The sequence below is a fragment of the Anthonomus grandis genome, unplaced genomic scaffold (assembly GCF_022605725.1).
Source record: "Anthonomus grandis grandis unplaced genomic scaffold, icAntGran1.3 ctg00000542.1, whole genome shotgun sequence".
Classification (NCBI taxonomy): Eukaryota; Metazoa; Arthropoda; class Insecta; order Coleoptera; family Curculionidae; genus Anthonomus; species Anthonomus grandis.
Window position 1 is genome coordinate 33286 of NW_026088534.1, and position 27334 is coordinate 60619.

A 27334-nucleotide genomic window follows, 5' to 3' on the forward strand; every position below is an offset into this window, starting at 1 on the left:
TTTTGAAAAAAAAAGAATAATGGTGGTCGGAGGAGAACAGTGCAATTGGAAGAAAATTTTTAGACGCTGTAGCTGACACTCCTACAACGAGTACTCGAAAATTAGCCGCTTAGCTTCATTCGTTCAAAACAATTGTACATATGGTACTTCAAGAACAACTGTTGTACACATATCACTTACAAAAAGTGCATGAACTACTGCCCAGAGATTTTGCTCCTAAAATACACTTCGCAAACTGGCTGTTAGATTAGCAGCGAAATAACCCGTAACTTTATCAGCACGATTCTTTTTACGGATGAAGCAGGGTTTACCAAAAATGGAATTAAAAACTTACATAACTCGCATGTATGGGCTGATGAAAACTCCCGTGATACTATTATTTCTCATCATCAACATCAATTCCAATCAATAAATATCTGGGCAGGAATTATTGGCAATTTTTTGATTGGGCCATTTGAACTGCCACCACGTTTAAACGGAGAACTTTATTTGGAGTTCCTCCAGAACAATCTTCCAGATTTATTAGATTTGCCCCTTGCAACCTGCCGAGATATGTATTTTATGCATGATGGAGCCCCACCCCATTTTAGCCTTGCTGTAAGACACCACTTAAATAATACTTTTGAAAACCGTTGGATAGGTAGAGGAGGACCTGTTGCTTGGCCTCCTCGGTCTTCCGATCTAGCGCCATTAGGTTTTTATCTATGGGGTCACCTCAAAACCTTGGTGTATTCCACCCCAGTCGATACTCGGGAAGAACTGCTCCAAAGAATTACATTTCATTGTGATAATATAAAAAAACAATCTTTTGTATTTTGCATTTTTTTGTAATTTGTTTTTTCTAATTTAAAAACATACACTCATAATTTTTTTTTATTATTTTGTAAAAGTATTTTTTAGAACACCACTGTATTTTTAGGAATATGTATTATTTTAAATTAAATGACTTACATCGAAATTTCTCTGTTCTTTAAATAACTAGCGTACTTATCTCATTTAAAAAAAAATAAAAAAATAAACATTGGCTCGTTTATTTTTTTTTCTCCAAAACGGTTCATTTTATCGATAATGAACAAGAGTACCTTTTTTTTAGCCTAGGGTTCAAGGTATCCAAATGTATTTTTTTTAGACTTTAACATACAGGGTGTTAAAAATATACGCATTAAAGTGTACAACCTAGTCCGCCCCTGTAAAGTAAACAAGGTAAATGTATTTTAAGGATGTCATTTTAAGAGGTCCCTAATAGTGTTCATCACCTAAAATTTTTAATTAATTCTACCGGATAGTTTAAAAGTAATTTATGAAAAACCGATTTCTAGCAGCGTCCTTTAGGAGGCTGTATCTTCGTAAAGAAGGCCTGTAGGAATTTTTTTTATAGGAACGTTCGGTATTATTTTTTGATGTTCTACCTAAATCCGACAGATTTCCCACATGAGCCGGGACACTCTGTATATGTTTTATTATCCTGACGAGTGCGGTTGCTAGATCAATTTGAATATTAGATTGCATATTGTCTAAAACTATCATATTGAAATACTAGTAAAATCCTTATTTTAGAAATTAATTTGTATCCAATTAAATATAATTTGCTTTCGTCTTTTTTTATCACGAAGGGAGGCTAAGACAAAAAATATATAAAATAACAGGAGAAAAATACTTTTTATTAAGAATTGAAAGATGTAAAATGTTCTGTCATTTAATACAATTGCAAAATGGAGACGGATTTTTAATTACAAATTACAGACTTATTTGATCATGTAGACAATGAAAATATTATTAATTAAGCTATAGAAATCTAAAGACGTATATGAATGTGTCGTTTTCATCGAAAGACGCGTCTGCTTTTTATGTATGCATGAACTTTTCAATGGATAATTTACATTATGTTCAAAAAAGTTCATTAGAAAAGTACAAAAGTACAAATAGATATTTGGGTCAAAAAACGTCAAAAAGATGTTGCCAGTTGTTAGTTTACGTTTTAAATTAAGTATTTATCAGGCCTTCGATTTACTTCATTAAAGCAAATTTTACTCTTAATATCTGGTATCTATATATATATATATGGTAATTTATAAGTATAACCGTTGAAAATATTTTCTTTTCTTTCTTGAGACTTGCCGCTCCTCAAAATTCTGCCGCCCTGGGTACTTGCCCCGGCTGCCCCTAGTGTAAATCCAGGACTGACAATTACCTCCGAATACCAAGCTGAAATTTAGCGTTTGGATACTTTTTTTTTGTGGAACAGTAGTAGCATGAATAAAAAGCATAGAATGTAAAAAAAATATTTACCATTATGTGCCAGTTTCCTCTAAAAAATCATATATTTTAATTCATTTTAGTACCAGCGAATTATTTTTATTTAACATTAATTACTAAATTTTAATTTTTTTTTATTTAACGATATTCTATATTTTATCAGAATATCTATATTGTCAATGAAATGCTACATTTCGCAATAAACATACGACCTGTATAAAAATTAATAATTCTGAAAGTAGTGATTTTCCGCTCCACTAATAAAGGGAGTGGTGGACGGACAAACAAATCGGCAACCGGTGTGACATTTGACAGATGGCCGACGCACGCGCATTTATGCAATCACAATGCATTTGTCAGTTGTATTTTGCTATTTGTGGTTTTATGTGGTTCTCGTGACAGTTAAGCTATGTAGTTTAAAAAAACTTTTCGTATTTTGATTTTATTTTCAAAATGTCTAGTTTTGGTTGGTCGTGTCCGTGTTGTTTGCGTTATAAGTTCACTCCCGAAGAAATGGAGCAACGGTACAAAAGCCAACAGATCGACAAAAGTCTGGAGAGGGACAAACAGATCTTAAATAGGCAAGTGAAAATCCTCCTACTTGGGGCTGGAGAGAGTGGAAAATCCACTTTTCTTAAGCAAATGAGGATTATCCACGGTGTGAAGTTCGAAAACCAACAAATTCGCGAGTACCAACAAGTCATTTATCAAAATGTGCTTAAGGGTATGCAAGTTCTTGTTGATGCAAGAAATAAACTTGGTATACCATGGGAGGAAAACAATAATTTTGATGTAGGAAATCAACTTTTGCAGCATAAGTTTCATAATAGTATGATATTGGATTCAAGGCAGTTCATGCAGTATGCTCCCCTACTTTCCAGATTATGGAAAGATGGTGGTATTCGCAGAGCTTTCGATAGGCGAAGAGAATTTCAATTGGTAAGTTTTTTATTCAAAACAATTATTACACTATTATAGTCATTAGTCATTTTGGCACTGTCAGCAGTTTAAGTTTTTATGTTATGTTTGCTATCATCATTAAATTAAGTAAAACCTTGGGCCACACCAAAACTAAAATATATTAAGGTACACTTAAAATAAAGGCAATTCGCAAATCACTCTTAGAACCAATAATATCATAACCTAAAAATAATTCAATTTAATATGTTTTTTTTTAAGCAATAAAGAGTTTGAGAGCAGAATAAACTAACTGTAGCAATCATCACAAATATCTAAACTGACTTAAATAAACATTTTCACCACAGTATTAACAATTTTCTGTTTTTGATTTTAAATGGTTATTTGTTCACTGTTAGTGTTTAGTATTGTATATCAAGTTCATGGGGTTCCATTGCTGTCATGGGTTTAAAGCAAGGTGATTTTGAAAATATGAACCTCTTAATAATACTGGGGTAATACTGATATAAACAGTTGGTTAATTCAAGTAGTTCCATTCTATTTTTCAGATAATTGCTTTGGAAATAAAAAGAAGTAGCTCAACTTTGTTTTCATTATTGAAAAGGAAATTTATTTCAGAATTCACTAATTTTGTGGTTGTTTTATTTTAATTAGTTTTGAGAGTTAAATGACCTAATTGAGGGCCTGTTACTGTGTACAGGGTGGGCCAATTTAGACATTTTCTTATGGAAAGTCAGGTCCAGGGTTGCCAGTCTATTACAATTGTAATAGATCTATTACTTTTTCAAAACTTTTATTACATTGTTACCATTTGCTAAAATCTATTACCTATTACCTTTTAAAAAGAAAATAAAAGCGCTCTACCTATATTATGAATTGAGTTCATATTTCAACTCCTGATTATTTAAAATTCGCAAGCGAGGCAAAAACTGAATGGTAGTACACTTCATAATAGGCGTCTTTTTCTTCACGCATGATGGTTTAATGTCTCCGTTTCATATCGGCATCCGTTAAACAGTCAAAATTTATTTATTTCTTAAACTAAATATAGATTCGAGCCCAGAATATGCCTAACCCAACAATCACAACTTTTTTGAAAATTTATTACCTTTTTTTCAAATCTGTTACCTTTTCATTGGACATTCTATTACCCCTTGCAAAATCAAACTGGCAACGCTGGTCAGGTCCCTGTCAGAGATAAAAAAAATGTCACCCCCATTCTCCAAGCTTGAATTTTAAAAGAAGTTTATTTAAACAAATGAAATTTTGCTATGGCAAACAGTTTGGCGGTTAGAGGGCATTTCTGAAATTTGGTAATTTTCATTTTTTGCCTATGGCTGCTCTGTTTTTAAAGATGTACTTTCCGTATGACTCTTCTAGCACTTCTTAGTGCTTAACATGCATATTACATTTATATTTATATTATTATTTTGAAAAAAAAAATTAAATAAACACATATTATTTTTTTACATTTTCTTGTAGCTCTTAAAATTCCCTTTTTAAAAATATATAACACTGTTATTCTAAATTCAATAGTTTGCAATATATAGATTTCTTAAATATTAAAAACACAAATGACCTGCAATTTTCACATGTTAAAGGCCCTGTAGGTGGGCTGTAACCTTTTAAAAGTGGTGCTTAATATTGACATAAACAAACTTGTTTTTATAATCTATGTTTACCTTTATATTTAGATTTCAATACTAAAATTCAAAAATGTATCAAATTTTTGAAAAATTCAATATAAATAAATGTTTTATCAAATATAATGAGAATTTAAATGCTGGCAATATCAATCTCAATATTAAGAGCAAGTGCAGTTATTTAAGACATTGTCTCAAACATTAAAAAAGGACATTATGATTGTTTTTTTTTTTAATTTGAGAACTTTAGTAAGCGCTTTTGAAAATGAAAAGTAAATTAAACAACAGCTCATGTTTTATTAAAATATTAATCATATATTAATTAATAAGTATGGTTTCATGTAGAAACAAAGCAAATGAAATAAACTAAATAACACTAAAGATATATTTTAATAAAATAAATAACACAACAAAACTAAATACCTATAGGTATGTAAATATTACTGTACCAAAAATCAAATAAGAAGTAGCAAACAACCACTAAAAATTATATTTTATTTTTTTACTGATATTTTAGCTAAAACTGCAACTCTGTATTACTTATAATGAGTGCTGAAACTGAGCTCCTTCCTGATCGGCAACATTTTTCTACATAACTAACAGCATTTCTTAATTCAATATTTCTTATTGTTGCAAATGCATTATGCAAAGCTTGTTCCAACATTTCTCTTGAAGTAATTGTCTGTTGGTATACAAAGTCCTTTATTCTTTCCCAAAGATGAAAATCTAATGGTGTTAAGTCAGGGGACCTAGGAGGCCAACATCAAAGTTTACTGAATAAAATTATTTTTTTATAAAAGTATTTTATTCAGTAAACTTTGCCAACATATTGGACCTTGATTTGCTATCCACTGCTCACCCAACTGCTCATTTAAATAATTACTGACCACTCTAGAATTGTGCGGTTGCACACCTTCTTGAGGAATATTAGATGCCTCTGCTGGACTAGAGGCATTTCCTCTAGATTTCCTCAACTTGTGTTTGCAGAATTTCTAAATATTGCTCTGAATTTAACTATCCATCATCTAGTGATCAATCTGCCACAAAATATGCCTATCTATACATTTTTTCTTTTTAAAAGAGTCTGGTAGTCTCTTTTTATTTAACAGCTTAAAAATGATTAAATAGCTTTTTACAAACAAATGTAAATGTTATTTTAATTACTTGATAGATTTATAGGTATGTATTACCAAGAACACATTAGCCTGTCTGTGCTGTCCTATACCTGATTTGATCAACATTTCTTTTTTTATGACCTACTATAATATTATTTAATAGTAATTTTAGAACTGTCAGTCATTAAAGTTTTTATATTATACTATATACATATAGTAGAAGCGTTGATTGAATATTTGGGAAGATACGCAATCCTGTGTTAAAAAGTGTACCCAGTCGACTATCGGATTACCCTTCAGTTTCGTGCACCGTGTGGTGCTGCCGCGAAGCGTCAAATCTAGGAACGATTTATCTTAGCTGCGTGAACCTGGCTTTTGGCTTCTTTGAGTCAGGTTTTCAATGACGCTGGAATCTGCGGTTACGCGGCCGTGTTGGATATTTTTTTAAGATATGGGATGATGCTGCCAACTATGTTTTTATTTTTTTTTTTGAACATACAGCACGGTGTCATTTATGTGGTGGTCAAGTGATAAGTGATATACTTAAGGGTGGAGGCATATTGAAATTTCTTAAAAGTTAAATTTTAAAAACAAATAATTACTTACCAAAATATCTCTTTGAGACAAAAATTAATACAAAAATATATATAAAAAGCTATTTTTACAAAATTACCAACAAAGTTTAATACAAGTTATAATTCCAACAAACATTATGTTTCCTCCATTTTGTGTTCAAGAGGGTCAAGTTTTTAAATAAAATGCCCGTTGCACTTAATTAACTAAAAACTAATATACAAAAAATATGTGGAACAAATTTTAAGATATAAGTAGGTTTCACGTAAATATTATAAAGAATAATTGAAATAATTCATAAGACTTAATACCGATGGTAATATAACTTCTTGATCAATAATTTTTTGTAAAAAGTAACCCATTTTGTCATGTGATTCAATATCTGAAAAATTGTGCAGCGTAGTGAGATCTGTAAAGTAAGGGGTTGTGAGTGAGGATGTTAATAGAAATAGAAAATAGGTCACATTTTAAGTTTTAAGCGACACAGGAAAATTCTCAATTACCAGTTGTTACAACTATACTTAAAACTATAAAAAGATACCTAGTAACAAAAAAAAAACATTTTGTTTAAAGACCCCGCATCACGGTTATACAGGACGTCAATAGAGGTGGTATAATTAGAGGAAAGTTAAGCAATATAGTGTCCTTTTATAATAAAATCTAAATACTCCTAAATTTTGCAAAAAACTGAAATTTGGCAAAATCATTTTATTTTTTTTTCTGGCGTTATTTCAAAATATATGACAAAAGTATTTATTAAATAAATAAATTATTGTGACCACTTTTTCTCGCCTATACGATGACACCTTTAAATTTAAAATACGACGTTCTGTCTTTAAAGAGCCATCATCAACTTGTTTTGTTTTTCTTTGTCGGCGCTATATTGACTATTTGCAGTTTAACGACGCGGGAATCTTTGGGCGTCCGGCCGTTTTGTTATTTTTTTAAGACAAGGGCGATGATGATAACAGCGCTTTTATTTATTTTGTTATTGCCGATATTTAAATGCGCTGTGATCTCGCATAAATAACTAGATAAATGTGGTGGTCAAGTAATGTATTGGAAGGTGCTATCTCTTACAACTTAAATTTTATTAACAAATAATAAATTACTTACCAAAATCCTTTTTTGAGACAAAAATAAATAAATAAAAACAAAACAAAAATTCAATAAGCTTTTATTTATTAATTAACAAAAATATTAAATAAAGGTGATGATATAGGTAGGTTTCACGTAAATATAAAGAGTAAATTCAATAATTAAAGATTTAATATCTATATACGGTACTATAGTTTTTTAGAGTCAATAATTTTTTGCAAAAAGTAGCCCGTAATGTGATTTTTGACAATACGGGTTTGTGAAACCAGCCAATATTTCAAAAACTGTGTAGGGTAGTGAGATCTGTGAAGTACACTTTTTTTGGACAAAAATATTGAAAAATAGATACCTTTAACTGAAATTAATATAAAAATAAAATCGCAAAATTTAAAAGGTTTTGAATAAGGGTGTAACAACACTATAAAATATAGAAAATAGGCCACATTTTAATTTGCAATACAGGCAAACACTTAATTACTAATTCTTAAAACTAGAAAAAGTTAATAAGAAAAAATCAAATATTTTGTTTAACAGTATGAAGGGTCTCATCGCGATTATACAGGATGTCCAAAGTAAGGATGAGCAGTAAATAGTTTAATTAGGCGAAAGTTGCGCAATATAAATGCAATGATTGAATAAATGCAATCTAAAAATTGGAAAAATGCCAAATACTTCCTAATATTCAGGAAAAAGGTGAAATTTGGCAAAATGGTTTTTAATTTTTTTCTGGCGTTATTTGAAAATATAAAATAAAATCATTTATACATTGTTGTAAACACTTTCTCTCATTTACAAGTTAACATCTTTAACTTTTAAATACGACGTTCCTTCTTTAGAGAGTCATAATCAACTTTTTTTCTTCTTGTCGACGCCATGTTGGCCACTTGCAGTTTTGAATAACCCTTTTAATTACTTTTTTAATGAGGTAATTTCTAGTGAGTAGTTGGAATCATCCTTATTAAATATTATATACCTCTCTCTCTTTTAAATACAATTTCGACTTTCAAAAAATTCAAAACATACTTTATTCATATTTACATGGTACCTACTTGTTGACATGGTACTTCTATGATATAAAATAGGCACATTAATCGACATATTACTAACACATAATTTAAAAACAATACACAATAGTGGGTTTAACATACTAGTATAAACACAAAATGTATTTTCAATTTCAAAGCAAGACGACTTAAAAATTTTTTAGAGTAACATCACAAATTCTAACCTTTACATCTTTACTAAAAACTAATTATATACTATTGGCCTATTCCTAACTATCTTCAAAAAATTCTAATGTTATAAAAATACTTGCTTTTAAGGAGTTTCGTTAAGGACTTTTTAAAGCGAGGAGAACTTCTAGAGACTTTTATGACATTTGGAAAATGATTAAAAGTTTTTATGGTCAAGTAAATAAGAGAATTCTTAGTTCACTTTTCGGGATGGGCATTGGAATATTGTATTCGTTTCTGATATTATAATGTTTTAAGGAGCCATTATTTTAAAGATACAATTTATATTTTTTATATATTAGGCAAGCAGACTCAACAATAAACAAGCAACACAAGGAAAGTATATTTAAATAGGGGTCTGCATGTCCTGTGGAGATTTATGACACATATATTTAATGGCTCGTTTTTTAAAAACAAACATCGAGTCAAAAAGCCGTTTACTAATGCAACTCCAAAATGTTATTCCATACTGTAGGTATTTTTGTATGAAAGTAAGTTCCAACTTTCAACAAAAAAAATAGACCGTTTTTGCAGATATCAATCTCAGTTCATTTAAAACCACTCTAACAGCATAACATCGTCTAGCCAGTTTTTGCCTCCTGACCTCCATAAAACTTAGGTTTATGATCGATAACAATTCCAAGAATCTGTTAAAATTATTCACTTCCAATTCTTTGTTGTGAATCATGAACTGCTCTGAACATCAAAACTTAACAATTTAGTCTTATCTATGTTTAAAGACAACAAATTAGCATCAAACCACTATTTAATCATTAATAAATCTTTAGAAATTGTTCTTGTTAATGTGCTTTTATTATTGTCTGCCCATAAGATAGTGGTGTCATCTGCAAAAATAGTGAAGAATCCTCTTATCTGGAGAGACGCCAGGTCATTTATATACAATAGAAATAAAATAGGACCGAGAAACGAACCCTGCTTACTACACAAGTTCAGACAAACTGCCATTTGGCCAAACAAACTTTTTTCTGTCTAACAAAACAAAATTTTAACCATTCTAGAGCAACTCCCCTAAACCCATATCTAGAAAGCTTACCGAGCAGTATTCCATGGTTGACATAGTCAAAGTCTTTAGAGAAGTCGCAGAATACCGCTGCAGCAAAGTGACCTTCTTCAAGGTCAAATATAATCTCTCCATGAATGAAAACATTACTCGACATTCATTTAATATGTTATTTTTTTTAATTAGGAAAGCTACCATTCGTACTATAACCAGTTTCTCAATAACTTTAAAGGCTTTTTAGGCTTTATTTTTATCTTTTTCATGAATGAATTTCATCATGAAAACAATTATTGAAAATACTTAAAACACTAAAGACCATAAACATAATATATTAATTTAAAATTTTCTTAAAGTAAAAAAAAGAAAAAGAGAAAATGGCTCTCATAGACATGAAGAGACAATATCTTTAAGAGTTCGGATTGATTTTTGTAGATAAAATAGATAATTTTCTGTGAGGTTTATAACTAGATTTTTTTAAAGATTTTCTAATAAGATTTTGAGATTCCCATTTTAGGTTGTTATAAATCAAAGTCTTAATTAATAAATGCAAAAATTTATCAATATGCTGTGGACATAGTTTTGGTTTATTTATATTTATTTTATCTAGTAATATTTTATTAATTGACTTGCATATAGAATCTATTGTAAATAATAATTGCATCTATTATTATTTACTTCTAGAGTATGATAAAGTTCATTAAAGGATTTTATTGTATTTTGACACAAATTTGAAAAATTCTCTGATGGGTTTATTAGAGAAGATACATTATTTGATTTAGCAAAGCTTTTATTAATTAAAAATATTTCTATCTTAAAAAACTGAGAACATTGTTTTTACATTTTCTTACATTATTGCACCCACGATTCGCACACTGATTAATTTTGCCTAAAGGAGCCATTGTCTCACAAACTAAACACATTTACATATATCTATCTATTTGTGATTATGATATCCAAGAAAATTTTTTAACAACTACCAAATTTCAATACGGCAAACACGAACCTGTGCAAAAACTCTCCCACACGACTCAGGGATGATCGGCCGATTAATAATGAGAAGCGACGGACGAAATTATTTTCGCGCATACTGGAGAGAATCGCCATCTATTTTTCACGCATTTTTGCGGTCACGCTTTAGCCCATAAGGTTGCGTATCTTCCCAAATATTCAATCAACGGTAGAAGTGTTCATTGAATATAGTAAACTCTTAAGCCACACCAAAAATAAAATGCAATTTGCTAATCACTCTTAAAACCAACATTATTATAACCTAAAAATAGTTCAATTAAATCTATTTTTCTTTAACAGGCAATGAAGAATTTGAGAGTAGAATAAATTATAGAAAACATCACAATATCTCTAAAAAAAATTATTTTAGGTAATTTATATATTTCTTTATTAACATTTACCAACAAACATTCGATAGTTCAATGTACTTTATAAACTGAAATAATGGTTAACATCAAAAGGAAAACTATGAAATTAAACCTAAGACAAGCAGCTATAGACAAATATATAAAATGAATAGTCATTTAAGGGAGTAATATACTCTTATGCCACACCAAAAACAAAATGCATTGGGTATAATAATTATGTTACAGGCAATTTGCACATCACTCTTAAAAATAACATTATTGTGACCTAAAAATAATTCAATTAAATTTGTTTTTATTTAATAAGCAATGAAGGATCTGAGAATAAACTGTAGCAACCATCACAAATATCTCTAAAAAAATGTAATTTTATGTAATTTATTTCTATTTTTTTATTTATCAACACTTCATTCAACACAAAAAATCATTCAGTAGTACACTAAACCAAAATAATGATTAACATCAAAAAGAAAGTCATGAGAATAAAATTAACCTAAGACTATGTACAAGCAGATTTTTTAAATTCATTTAAATTATTACCAAGGAAATCAAGATCCTTTGCATAATTATTAACTGTTGCTGAAATTCTATTGACTGGATTATCCAACAAGTAAGCTGATCTGCAGAAAGCAATATGCAAAAGATCATGATTTCAAATTCTGCATGCTACATACATGGTAAATGCAGGTAAACATTCAGAAGTCCTTAGTAACAAGACTTTAAAAGCAAGACATTCATCAAAATATTCTCTTCTGCTTGATGCAGTGTTCAGGAAAAAATATGAAACAGTCTGATCAGTGCTTTAGCTTTAAGCTGTACCCAATTTTAGAAGTTTATATTTAATGAACTTGATAAATCTATGCTGAACATTCTCAATGTGAATAATATGATTCATGTAATTGGATTGGATTATTTCTAGATTATCTATACACAAAACCTGGAAGTCTGTTTGCTTTAGAAATGAGAAAATGAAAGTGATGTGTAAAACTAAGCATAGGATCCTGTTAATGTTTTATCTATCTATTATTGTATCCTTTTCTTTATACTTTCATGAGGGATTCCATCAATCACTATAGTTTTGTAATAAGGTAATTTTGAAAATCTGAATATAACACTGAGATATACCTCTGGGTGGGTACATTCTATTTTTAGGGAATTGGTTTGCAACCAAAAATACATTGTCAAATGTTTTATTTTAATTGGTTTTGGGAGTGTAATGAGCTAATTAAGGGACTTTTGTCATTGTGTTCATTAGATTTTTATCAGTGATTGTCTTAGTCTATAGTATAAAATGAATAATATTACTATATTATAAGGGTTATATTATCTTGTTTGAACCTTTGTATTGGTTCTTAATGGAAAACATTTTGATTTACACAGTCAATAAAAAAAATATTCATAAGGTTTCAAGTCTTATAAAGTTTGAGAGAACCAATAAAATGTTGACCTTGAATTTAAAAAAGGTATACATTAAATAGTTGGTATTATAAAAAGTATTAAAATATATGTGTTACCTCAAGAAAAGTCTTGTTAAAATCTGGCTGATCAAAAGTAAGATATTTTTTAGCAATCCCTTAGAACTAGCAATAAATAAATCTCTTTTTATTTAACTGCTTGAAAATGATTAAATAGCTTCATACAAACAAATGTAAATGTTATTTTAATTAATTGATAGATTCATAGGTTTTAGCAAGAACACATTAGCCTGTCTGTGCTATTCTATACCTATTTTGATTATTTCACCCATTTAAGTTTTTATTTTATTCATGCTAATAGAAATACAGCCATTTAATGGAGTAAACTCTTAAGCAACACCAAAAACAAAATGCATTGGAAACAATTATGTTACAGGCAATTTGCATACCGCTCTTAAAACCAACACTATTGTAACCCAAAGATAGTTCAATTAAATTTAAATTTGAGAGTAGTAGAACTGTAGCAACCATCACAACCATCAAAACCATATTTACATATCTATAAAAAAAAAATTAAAAAAAAATTAATTTATTTATTAATGTTTACAAAAAAAACATTTAATTTAATTTATAAGCCAAAATAATGGTTAACATCAAAAGGAAAGCAATGAAATTAAACATAGCCTAAGACTCTCATAGAAGCAGATTTTTTACATTTATTCAAATTAATGCTAAAGAAATGCAAGATTCCCTGCATAATTATTGCTGAAATTCTATTGACTGGATTATTCAATAATATGCAAAAGATAATGATTTCAGGATATACATGCTACATACAAATATAAAAGGTAAATGCAGCTAAACATTCAGAACTCCTTAGTACCAAGACTTTAAAAGCAAAACATACATCATAGTATTATCTTCTGCTTGATAGAGGGTTAAGGCAAAGATATGAAACAGTCTGATCAGTGCTTTAGCTTTAACCTGTACCCAATTTTAGAAGTTTATATTTAATGAATTTGAGAAATGTATGTTCTCAGGGTGTATAAGAAACTTCCGCCAGTCTGTTTGCTCTTGAAATGACATCAAAAGGATGTATAAAACTAAGTGTAGGATCCAAATAGACCCCTAAGTCTTTCACCAATTCAATTTGGTTTGGGGCACTGTTAATGTTTTATGTATATATTCTTTCATCTTTCATGATGGGTTGATCAACCCCTATAGTTTTGAAACAAGGTGATTTTGAAAATCTGAATCTAATACTGAGATAAACCACTGGTAAATTCAAGTGGTTCCATCTATTTTCAGGCAATTGGTGGGTAAACAAAAACATAATTTCAAATGTTTCATTATTGAAGATGATTTTATTTTTTAGAATTCACTTATAATCCAGTAGATGTTTTATTTCAATTGGTTTTGGGAGTGTAATGACCTAATTAAGGGACTGTCATTGTGTTCATTAGAGTGTACTCAGTAAGTATTTCAGTTTATAATATACAGTTGCGGTCATATAAATAGCACTTTTTTATTATTTTTTTTTCTAAACAAAACAAATAAATTTTTGAGAAAATATAAAAAAATAAATTAAACATCATAAAATTTTTGACATTGGTTAGAATAATATTCCAAGAAGGCGAAGTCTAGCCTATGGCTACTCAAACTTAACCTCCAATGGATTATTTTAATCTAAATTACAAAAAAAAAAAACTATGTTGCGCTAAAAACCGCATGTAGAAAAAATAACAACACTATAACTTAGCTGTTCCATGATAGATAAAGTGATCTATTATGGAACAGAGATATTGATAAACTACATTAAAATAGAAATACTTATAAAGTTCTTAATTATTCCTTATAAACTTCCTTACATATTTCAATTCCTGGAAATCAGCAAAAGAGCTAGTGATGGGCCAAATCATAATTCTCTACTTGTTTTTTAAAAATTTGAGACTTTAATGCATACTTAAATTTACTTGTTTTAAATTGTAGGATATTAGAAGGCAGAGAATTGTATAGCTTTAATATTTTTTGAAAATTGGGGTCCTGTGCTTAGGGATGATAAACTTATCCTTATTTCTGGTATTTATAGAATGGATGGTTGAGTTGGTTATAATCTCTATTTTAAAATATGAAGCAATATTGTTTTCGCAATTCATAATTTTATTAAAAGTAATAAAAAAAAAATTATTAATATAAATAGGACAGTACTAAAAAAACTCAAAATATAGAAAATTTATAAACATAACCAACATTCTTAATTCAAAATTCTTTATTTTTAATCACTGCTTGCAATCTGGATGTCATAGATTCCAGTAAGGCTTGGCAATAGCTATTTGGGCAATTCTTCTATGTTTCAGGGGTTTCAACCTTGAAGATCCAGTTTTACTTGGTCCCAGAGGTTCTCAATAGGATTCAGGTTGGGACTTTGAGGTGGTCACTCCAAAACATCCACCACATTATCTTTAAACCAGTTTTTTACCAGCCTGGATGAATATTTTGGGTGATTAACATGCATAAACTTATAGTTAGCTGGAAGAAATTTGTCATCATATGGCTCCATTATATTTTCTAGGATCCTCTTCTATAAAAACTAATCCACTATTCCGTCTATTTTATAAATAGGGTCAACTCCCCGCCATGGCATTGCTCCCCAAACCATCAAAGACCCAAGGCCCTGTTGAAGAGTTTTTATAGTGTAATGTGGATCAAGAGCGAGGTTAGGAGGACGTCTTACATATCATTTTTCATAGGTTCTAAACAAATTAATTTTGGTTTTCTCCCTCCAAAATACATTCACGAACAAATTTTAACCTTTTCTGAATATTTCTTTTTGACACCAATAGTTTCCTCTTAGCAATACATCCTCGAAGGTTGGCCTCATTTAATCTTCACACAACAGTTCTCATTGACGGTTGTATGTCATAACGATCAAAGATTTCCCTTCTTATTTGAGATGCGTTGGTAAAAGGATTAACTTATTAGGACTTTAGAACTAGCTCACTATGAGTTTATCAAAATCGTGGAAAGTTTTACTTTTTTCTTATTTTGTTTGCTCTATGATCCTTATATATAGCTTATCCATAACCATATAGCTTAAGAGCCTTGTATACTAGCTTTCTAAATCATTTTAGATTTTGGGCAATTTTGGAAACTGTCCATCATTTTTGAGCTGCACAATAAATGCTATTCTTTCAGGTCCACAGTGCTTTTTTCTACCCACTAAAAAGTATACAGAAAAACAGTAAAATATAAAAAATACATATAAATGAAACAAACACTTATTTTTAACAAGATGGAATAAACTATTACAAACAAAAGTGCTATTTATTTGTCAATTCACAGATGAGTCATACCTTAGTACTAAAGCCAAATACCAACACAATTCGATAAGAATTTGTGTTTTTTATTCTTTGTACTAAATAAACATAAACAAATCATCGGAATGTTTAAATATTTTTAATTAGTGCAAATATAAAAGAAATTCAAAGTGTGCTATTTATATGACCGCGACTGTATATGATATGAACGGTTCTATTGATTGTTAGAGGAAAACAATGATTTATATAGTAATTTAAAAAAACTCATAAGCTTCTAATTATTATAAGGTTTGTAATAAGCAATGAAATATTCAAATTCAAAAATTCTTTAATCACAAAAATGTTCAATAAATATTTAAATGCTGCCTTAAGCTTATATATTAAAACATTTATACACTCTACATAATAAGCAAATCTATTAATTAATATATGTGTAATTTTTAATTACACATTTTATATAAATATTACATTATTAAAACCTAGGTATTAAAAGAAAGCATCTAAAACTAACAATACTGTAGGAATTCATAAGTTGAATAAGGTTCTATTTGCACAATAGGTCTAAAAATTAATTTTTTTTAGAGTTTTAAAGTTATTCTATTATCTAAATCTATAAAATCTTGTACCAAAAGCCAAATATATATAAAACATTTAACATAATTTACCAAAGTGTACTGCAAAAATGATTTAGACTTTTTGAGAGTTGCAATTAATACTTTCATCAGTCAGAAGATGTGTAATATAACTTATATATTATTTGTAACAGTTTTATTCTTTTTTTCATACACAGTGTCTATAAAGTATAAGTGATACATACATGCATGAATAGAAAGATTATAATAAAATGTACTTAAAGAAATAATGTTTTAAAAACTTTTACATTGTAAAAACAAGAATACGAGTGTATAAAAAGATCCTTACATATTGTTTTTCTAGAAAAAGCTTTTCCCAGGAAATAGCTTTTTTCCCATTACCCCTATTAACACAGATCTAAACCTTAAGTTATTATTAATATCTGCAGTGGATACATATGATAATTTTGATTTTTTTTTGGGTGATGTCCAAATCTAAAATTTTGTAGACCAAACATAATTATTAGGATCACTATACACTGAATACCATTATTACATTTTTATAAGATTTAGATATTTCAAAACCCTCTCCTGTAGCTGCTCCTGATTAATATAATTAAGTTTGATAGGGTTCAGAAGAATCACTAGAAAAAATCTAAAAAGCTCTTCTTGTCAATCTTTCAAGCATTTTAAGAAGTTTAATGTAAGCCACAGCATCAAATGCCTTGGGAAGGTCTTAAAAATATTGTTAAATGACTTTTTAATTCATACCTCAGTTATCAATCCAAATTTGATTGCAGATATATTTCAAAAACCGGCTTACCACTCAGTTTCTTATAATTTTCATAAGTTGAATGGGACAATTTGTTTCTTTACTTATTTCTAATATTAAATTTAGTGGAATCAATCAGAGTGGATCAATAATTTCTAAATGAGTCTTTTATATCACCACAGCCTGTTTACCAACCAATTAAGTTAAAGAATATTTTTTTAATGTTGAAATATAATTAATTTGACTGTTCTTTATTACTGGGTTTAAATATATAGATTTTGTTACGGTAGGTTCTAATTATTGTTCCAATTGGTGGCAGCATTCTTTTTAAAATTTTTTACTTCTATATTAATATAGTAATCATTAGAATTATATATAATTAATTAGGAACTATGATCCAACTATAATTATATTTGATGATTATGAGACTTCTATTGATTCTTACTCTCATTCCTGAGTTTTTCCGCTGTTCCACTGGCGTCTGTTGATCACTATGAACATATACAAATTGAAGCTTTTGGACATAATTTTAACTTTTAAGGAAATATAAGTATGTTATCGTCTTCCCAGAATATAAAAAAAAATGTTTTTATCTAATTTATTATTATTTTTAAAAATGTACTGTTTATTTTTTCTTCTATATAATTATTAATAAACCTGGTATGAGAAAAACCAGATGGTGACAAACTTTGTCATCGCAACCCTTTGAAATTGAACTTAAATGTAACATCCTAATTATACTGATTATACAGGGTCCTGCAACAGTGCGTCGGTCTTCCATAAAGCCTAAAAAAAAGAGGTTAAAAATTTCTAACCTCTTAAAAAAATGTTGGGACCTGATAGCACATATCTGGAAAATATTTTGAAGTATACAGGGTGCTTCAAAAAAGTAGGGCGATATAAGCAGTATTTTTTTTAAATGGAATGCGATTCTTTTTATTTTATTTTTAAGACCGCCTTAGGCTACCTAGTATATGTGCTAAATATGGCTGCTTTGTCATGCGCAGTTTGACTGCAATAATTTTTTTTATAAAAAAAATCTAAAAATCATTACATCATTTAATTTCATCTTGATACTAGAAGTGTTAATTCAATGTCAATATTGGACTTAATTGGCATTCTAGAAGAATGGAGAATTACTTTGACTTAAATTGTTTCCTTCTGTCATAGACAGGGTGTTCGTAGTTAGCAATCATATTTTACGAATTTCAAAGCTCCATTTGTCGCTTTTTTTTAATGGAACACCCTGTATATTTTTTATCCATTTAATGAAGATTTAATACATGAATATTTTTTATTATGTAAACATATTAGCTATCTTTAGTCGTTTTTAAAATATTCACGATAATAATTAAACAAGCATATTAAAAATATTTATCATTTTATTATAATTACATTAAGTGTTCAATATGTCCTCCGTTTTGTTTAAAACATAAATTAATACGTTCCTGAAAACTTCTTTCTACTTCATGTAGCATTTGTGGAGTTACTTGAGCAAACGCATCCCGTATTCTCTGCTCCATATCTACTGCTGTTGTAGGTGGATTTCTACTATAAACAATTTCTTTTACAAAACCCCATAAAAAAAATCTAATTTTGTTAGGTCAGGTGATCTGGCTGGCCAATTAATAGGTCCATTCCTTCCAATCCATTTTTCTTCAAAGGTTACATTTAAATATTCAGTGACATTTCGAGAAAAATGTGGAGGAGCTCCGTCCTGTTGAAGCCACATTCGGTTTCTAGTAATTCATGGAACATTTGCAAGTAATCTAGGCAGTTCATTTTGTAAAAATTGAAGGTACATTTCTCCATTGAGATGACCATTAAAAAAATAGGGACCGATAATGGTGCTTCCAATAATTCCACTCCACACATTTAATGACCACCTATGCTGGTAGTCGATCTGCCGCATAAAATGGGGGTTTTCGGATGAATAATAATGAAAGTTATGTCTATTTACTGATCCGTTTTTATGAAATGTTGCCTCATCCGTAAATAGGACAATATTAAAAAACGTGGGGTCGTTTTGTAATTTATTTCTGCTCCAAGTACAAAAGGGATATACAAAAGTCGGTTTTGTATATCCCTATTAAAAAGTGCTTGATGTTCATGAATGTGGTATGGATGAAAATGATTTTTTTTTTAATTCGTTGCACCGATCTTTCACTTATTCCAACTGCTGCTCCGATATTTGACTGATTTAGGTGAGGATCTTCGGTTGCCGTTAATAACACATCTAACTCTTGCTCCTGATTAGTAACAGGCCTCATTCTATCTTGCTTGGGGTAACAAACACTCCCTGTCTCCACAAATCTTGCTAGTAACCTTCTAAAAGATTTTTCTTCTGGACATTTTCTATAGCGCGCCCCATACATTCGAGAGGCTAAGAGGCAATTCTTTTCAGATTCCCCCAACACAAATATCATGTCAACAAGTTCGTCTTTGCTAAAATGCGTTTTATAAGTATGCAATTTTCGTTCAGATTAGATTTCTGAAACAAAACTCCAAATTTATTTTACAAACAAAGTTATGATAATTCAAATAACTGAATACTTAAGCTGATAATACACATACAAAAATGATATTCTCACCAAAATGTCAAAAATTTATTTAGAGAAACAGGTGAAATATTTTGCTTGGCAACAAAAAAGGTATTAAAATACCTATTTTGTTAAGAATGCAGATTTCCTGGTTCTTATTTAAACATTTTATTATCTATCTACGGATAATTATCGTGAATATTTCAAAAACGACTAAAGATAGCTAAAAGATAGCTAATACGTTTACATAAAAAAAAATGTTAATGTATTAAATCTTCATTAAATGGATAAAAAATATACAGAGTGTTCCATTAAAAAAAAGCGAGAAATGGAGCTTTGAAATTCGTAAAATATGATTGCTAACTACGAACAACCTGTATATGACAGAAGGAAACAATTTAAGTCAAAGTGATTCTCCATTCTTCTAGAATCCCAATTAAGTCCAATATTTAATGATTGATGAAATTAAATGATGTAATGATTTTTAGGTTTTTTTTATAAAAAAAAATTATTGCAGTCAAACTGCGCATGACAAAGCAGCCATATTTAGTGCGTATACTAGGTAGCCTAAGGCGGTCTTAAAAATAAAATAAAAAGAATGGCATTCCATTTAAAAAAAATGCTGCTTATATCGCCCTACTTTTTTGAAGCACCCTGTATACTTCAAAATATTTGCCAGATATGCGCTATAAGGTCCCAAAATTTTTTTAAGAGGTTAGAAAATTTTAACCTAATTTTTTTAGGCTTTATGGAAGACCGACGCACTGTTGCAGGACCCTGTACATCCTAATGATATGTAAATTAAAAATTAGGAAAATTATGTTTATAGTGCTGGTATGTGAAAACTGAAATAACCTTACATGAAATACTTAACAGTGATCTATTTTGACTGATAAACAAATTTAGAATATTTTTTTTACTTGTACTGTATTTACCTTATTCCTATGCAAGAGAGGTAATACCTGGAACATTTTTTCAATTAAGTGGCTTTTAGTCATCCAATAAATTCAAATTTAAACGCATTTTGTAATAAAAATGTTCCAAAAGTGTTATAAGAACTTGCTGATCAAATTTTAGGGTGACTTGTAATAATTTAAAGTTTTCTGCATACAAGGACCGATCAAACAAAACCAGATAAATCCAATGGTGAACTGAGATTTAAGTAAAACAACAATACAAATTTCAGTACCAGATAAATCCACAGAAAAGTAAAGTTGCAATTCATGTTTTTCTTTTTGTACTATTAAGAAAAATAGTAGTAATTAGTTTTTTATTTTACTTCTTAATGAAGGAATGTAATTTAAAAAATTCCTAATTTTTTCTTTTTGTAGTAAAAAATAAATGTGTGAATATATGTATATTTTTGTTTTATTGTTTTTTATGTAAAGCTTAGTGTAGTATTTAGCTTAAAAGCAATGGAAATAATATAATACCTACATTAAAACAATCACTTTTTCATAAAATAAAATAAAATTTGTTTAAATCAAGTCAGATAAATCGATAATTAGCAATAATTCTTATGTTAACTAATTAATAAAGACCAAAATATTGTCTAGAAGGTCTATTTTTATTTTTTTTTCACATGTTGGAGACAATATTAAATGATATAAGGCAATTATTTTGGTTTGCTATTTTTAAAACTTTAGAAGCTCTTTTTTTGTTAAATTTAAAAACTATAACTTGTCATAACACTAGAGAAGGTAATTTTTTTAACCTATATCCCATACCAAAACTCAATTTCATACCAAATTTAATCAGAAACAAATGCCAAAAGTGATTCCATAAAAATCCAGTATAGTGACATAATAGAGAAACATCCATAATTCAAGATTAAGAATGATCTAAGAAAGTATTTTTTGCCCCTGAATGATGTCATGTTAGATAATATTTATGAAAAAGACCATAAATATGTAAGCATTATGTATATAAAAATTGGTAAACACAGCTATGTTTACAAACTGAGGCACCTGGTTAGAACTTTAAGGCAAAAATATGGCCCAAGATATTATTTCAGGTTACACCTTTAACAGGTCAGAAAAACATAAAATTTTATAGAGTACACCATTTAGAGAATATGTGATTGCTCAGAGATAATGCATGTGAAATAAAAAATAGTGGTGTACTATTTTTGAGAACATTAAAAGTTTAATAGCTGCTTGCAAAATCCTTGGTTTTCCACACATTAAAAATAAGCTATAAACAGTATTTTCCAGATATTTTTTCTAAACTTTTTATTCCTTCGAATTAACGCTTTTTCTTGAAAATTCTGATTAAAAGTATTTATAATCTTAAAGTATCCTTAAGTCCGAAGATTTATTATTCTCAGTAAAGGTAATCAGCCGTTTGTTATTATTTGTCAAATTATTAAGATACGCTCGTATCACAGGATTTCCCACTGAATCACCTCCTATTATTTTGTCTGATTTACATTCCGATGTAACGTAATGAGGTTAAGTGGAAACATTTTCACTTTTACCTTTGTGAATTTCATTTCAGTTCTATAGTGTTTAAAAAATAATTGTAACTTTTACTCCTCCTTGGTCATATTAAACGGATCGAAATATTCCAAGATTTCGCATACTTTTCGTCGCGTAATCACCTGACTGAACAAAAGGTGAATAAACCTCCGCCAATTCCGCATTTTAAACATTGTTTGATATAGTATTTTTGCGTCGTCTCGTCCACGCGAACAAAGCGAGAATTTCAACAATAAAAAAATACTTGAGAGACACATAAGCATAAATCATCAAATGATTATTGTTACTAAGCTTAATGTTGATAGATGACATATTAATTTTAATAACACCAAATATAGTAATTGGCAGTTATTATGTGTTATTAGGGTTCAACTGTCTCCATTTAAATATTTAAATAATAAACACTAGTTTATAACTGCTTAAATTAAATATTTTTTTCCCAAATTATCCAAATATTTTAAGCTTCTAAACAAATATAATTACCTAATTATGTCCAGGTGTTCTAACACCCTTTACAGTATGTCTACCTAAACAAATAGGGTGATGATCTGTTGTGGAGACAACAGTAATTAAATAGGTGTAATAAAGAACCCTTCATTTCTTCTTTTAAAGCTCTCTTTAATTGCTTTATTGTGTATCACTAGGCACCAGAATTATATTTTGATTCACCCTTTGAGGTTATAAACCAAAAGGGTTCAGGTAAGGGCAGCTGTGGGTTTTTATGGGGTACTTTATAGAATTTCCCATCAATGAAAAATGTCTAGAATTGATGGTGTTGAAATGGTTAAAATGTGAATTTAAAATTTTTTGTGTTTTTTAGCAAAAATAATTTAATTTATTGTCTAATTTATAAGAAGATATTAAAATTTGCATTGAATGATTCTAAAGTAAAATCTCTTGGATATATATGCTGAATGACTAGCACCAAATAAATGGCAATTTATGAACTGTCCAAAGTATAGAACTGGACAGAGTAAGACATGTTTAAGAATCCAAATCATACACTTGTGTGCATAGAAATTGGCCCACTGTAAACCTTTGACTGAAAAAAAATTAATTGGGTCAAAAAAAATGCCCTTTGAAAGACAATGTAATATGCTTTAATGTGAGTATAAAAAATAAATGAGGGCGTGTTCGAAAAAACGCTCGCACCCATCGATTAATATTTTTGGTTGCACATTTTTCTCAACAAAAATGTTGTATATAGGGTGTCTCATGCCATACTTTTATTCAACTGTTTCTAAGATACACGGTTTTGAAGGTTGCTGTTGTTGTGAATTTAAAAGCTTCTAAAACTTATTTTACTAAAAATAGAAAAGAAACGAATTTAATTTTTCTATTCTTACTTTCCTACATTCCTTTTTTCTGAAAACATAAATGTAAAAAAAAATCAATGTACGTAAAATTATGAACGATACTCAACGAATTAAATATTTTAATTATTTTATTATTTCAAAATGCCCACCATTCACTTCTTGGGAAAATGCTAGTCTATTTAAAAACTCATCTAAATTGCGCGGTTTCTCTTTATAAACTTTTGATTTTAAATACCCCCAAAGAAAAAAATCCAGGGGTACGAGAGTGGGGGATATTGCAGGCCATTCCATAGGACCCCTCTTACCAATCCACTGTACGGGAAATACCGCATTCAAATATTCGCGTACCTGACGAGCAAAATGGGGTGGGGAACCATCCTGTTGAAAGCAAATAGATCTATTTGGTATATTAAGCTGATTTGTATTTGGAAAAGAAGTTGCGAGAGTCCAATAATTTTATTATTTAAAATCCCTGTCCAAACATTTAATTTTTGCGGATTTCTGTGTATGATTTTCTCTCATCCAATGGGGATTATTCATGCTCCATTACCTAAAATTTTGCTTATTTACCATACCATTTAAACAAAGCGTGGCTTTATTACTAAATAGTATCTGCCGATGGAACAATGAATTTAAGTGACACATTTCCATAAAATTTTCAGAAAATTCTAGTGTGCGAACAGGATCATGCAGTAATCTAAGTTTGTATGGGTGCTAATTTTCTTTCTTCAATACACGCAAAGTTGTTGGTCGGCTAACATTATTTGAGGCTACTTCAGAAGACGAAATATGGTGATTATCTTCCTCTTCTAATAAATAATTCAATCTTGTAGTTTCATTAATTTATGGACGATCCCGTACACGATTGTTCACTGTCTCTGTTTCTCTAAATTTTCTTTCAATTTTACTTACTGTACTTCTTGTAACGGGCCTCTCCGGATATTTTTATTAAACAAATTATCCAACAAATTATCTCCGTATCCAACAAAAATTCAAATTTCATTTCGTTGAGTTTCATTTAGAGGAACCATATTTACTTCAAATACGCACTGATACAAGTCATATTTGACAATTTACTTACCATGACAATATACCGTAATGTAGTAATGCTTGTTTTTTTTATTAGATATTTAAACAATTTCGAGTGCATTTATTCCATATTTTTTGGCATGTATCATATTTTGTATGTTTTCAGAAATAAGGAAAAAAAAGTAAGAATAGAAAAGTAAAATCCGTTTTTTTTCTATTTTTAGTAAAAAAGTATTTTTAGAGGCTTTTAAATTCATAAAAGAAGCAATTATCAAAACCGCGTATCTTAGAAACGGTTGAATAAAAGTATGGCATGTGATACATTAAAATGTTTATAATTTTATGTAGAATCCAAAAATGTAATCACATACAGGGTGTTCCATTTAGAATAAGAAAGTTAGTATTGACCACGGCCACATGAGACACCCTATATACAACATTTTTGTTGGAAAAATGCGCAACCAAAAATATTAATCGACGTGTGCGAGCGTTTCGAACGCGCCCTCATTTTTTTTTAATTGAATTTGTTCCATGTTTTTGCCATTCACTGTGTTTATAAAAACTTATTTGGACTTGCTACGTTTAATATAGTGAAATTAATGCATTTAGCAAATTAAGCCTTTTTATTATTAACATAAATAGGGTAATTGACAATTTAAAACTTAACACTTAATTTTTTTTTAATAATGGGTATGGTATGACTTCGTCTTGTCCTAATAATATCTCTCATAATTATTATGATTAGGCATAGATCTATTTAAGTTTGCTATTGTTTCTTGTGGGATTATAAGCCACTCTTCTTCTACTGCAACAATAAGCTCTGGGATCGAGTTTGGGGTATGAAGTCTAGCTCGAATACTTCAAAGGATTTAGGTCAGGATTGTATGCTGACCCCTCCATAACCTGAAACTCATTTTTGAAATGTAATATTGCACGATTCTTACGGTGTGTGGCTTTGTCATGAATAAAGGTAAATTCGTCTCTCATGTAGTCGACGTAAGGTACCACATGAATTGCTAAAATCTCTTCTATATATTTAGCAGCCGTTAAACGTCTTCTTCTGTGAACACGGTCGCCCCTACGAATGAACTTAAGGTCGGCTCCTATAGAAATTACACCCAGATCATGTAGGTTCATAAGCACTCTACTCTTCAAAGCAACAATCTGCAAATCGCTCTCTTTACTATGGAGGCATATTCTGGTCTCATCTGAGAACAGCACAGATCCTCATTGTTCCGACGTCCAATTCAGATGACGAAAACGCAGGCGTGCTTGCCGATGAGCTAGAGTAAGTTTTGGATCAATCGCAGGTGTTTTAGAGATCAGGTTATTTTCCTGCACTCCTCGCACCTCACTGAGTGAGTACTTGATGCGGTCGTTGTACTTGAAGGGCATTAAGGTAACAATTCCTTAATGTTATTGACACAATAAAGGGGTCACTATAAATAGCCTTCTGCCTGTTCCAGGTATGCGCGTGTCATCTGAAATTGTCTAGTATATCTTGCTGACCATAATTTTCAATGAAGCATTTTTAATTAAAGCAATCCCTTGGACGGCTTTTGTGGTGTAGTAAGCATTAAACTAACAGACTTGAACACTATTGAGATTATGAAAAACGAATAATATGGAAATTTTAGTTGCAGACGCAATAATTTTGATATTTGACAAGTTTGTTACAATCATCACATAAACACGTTTCATTTGTGTACCGGTTGCTACGCATATAAACGATATATATTAAATTGTCTTTGAAAAGTCATATTTCTTTTTTGTGATCTGATGAATATTTATATAGTCAAAGTCAAAGGTTTACAGGCCGATTTCTATGCACGCAAGTTTATATCTAAACTAGTTAGTGTAGAGACATCATTGTTGATAATTTGAGATTTTTAAAAGTTCAATAGAAACATTTTCAGGTTGTTTTTGTGTCAGAGCTTATTAGGCGGTGAGTAGAAATATTGCTTGCAATGTGTATTTTTCTCTTGTTGAGTCACATCTAAGATAAACTCTTCCATTTTGGAGTGCATGCGCTGATTTCCTATTAAAGTAAATTTTGCACAAGAAAACAATGAGATTTTGGTGGACAATGGCATTATTACAAAGCCACCATTGTTAGTGTTAGCAAAAGCGTGCTGTGCTTCATAAAAATAAGCTAAGTTTTCTAAGCCATTAACAGTCATTAGACAGATCAAGAATATTCCTTTTGCCATCCTTCATTGAGATCAGTTTAAGATTCAACATTTATAACCATATAGATATGACTGTAAGAAATCTATGATTTTTTTTTGTGAATTTTGAAATGTTTTTAAAGGTATTTTATTCTGTCAAAGAGTTTTTGCATGATGATATTATAATTAAATTGTGAAAACTATGTATTGTTTTGATCCATGTATCTATGAATATATGTTTGTTAATTTAAGCAACCATTTTTTCTTATCATTCTAATCTCTTTTTGTTAATCCCATTTTTAATATTTTTACCGTTATGATTTTTGATTTGTTTCATTAATTGCCTAAGATTTGCCAATAAAGTTTGTTCACACACATCAAATTTTGGACAATAAAATAGTTTCAAACAAACAAAAACAAAGATATAAGGAATGTATCGAAAGTAGTCTTAAGTAAGTACAGTTTGATCAAAAGTCTTAAACGTATATTAAGGCATCAT

The 27334-nt window shown here is 29.6% G+C and overlaps 1 protein-coding gene across 1 annotated transcript; it reads left to right on the top strand.

The window, feature by feature from the left end:
- The first annotated feature begins 2584 nt into the window (after positions 1-2584).
- Positions 2585-21046, top strand: LOC126749719 (guanine nucleotide-binding protein subunit alpha homolog). Its single transcript, XM_050459405.1, has 2 exons — positions 2585-3195; positions 20923-21046. The coding sequence occupies exons 1-2, from the start codon at positions 2710-2712 to the stop codon at positions 20932-20934; spliced, it is 498 nt and encodes a 165-aa protein (XP_050315362.1). The 5' UTR covers positions 2585-2709; the 3' UTR covers positions 20935-21046.
- Positions 21047-27334: the final 6288 nt, after the last annotated feature.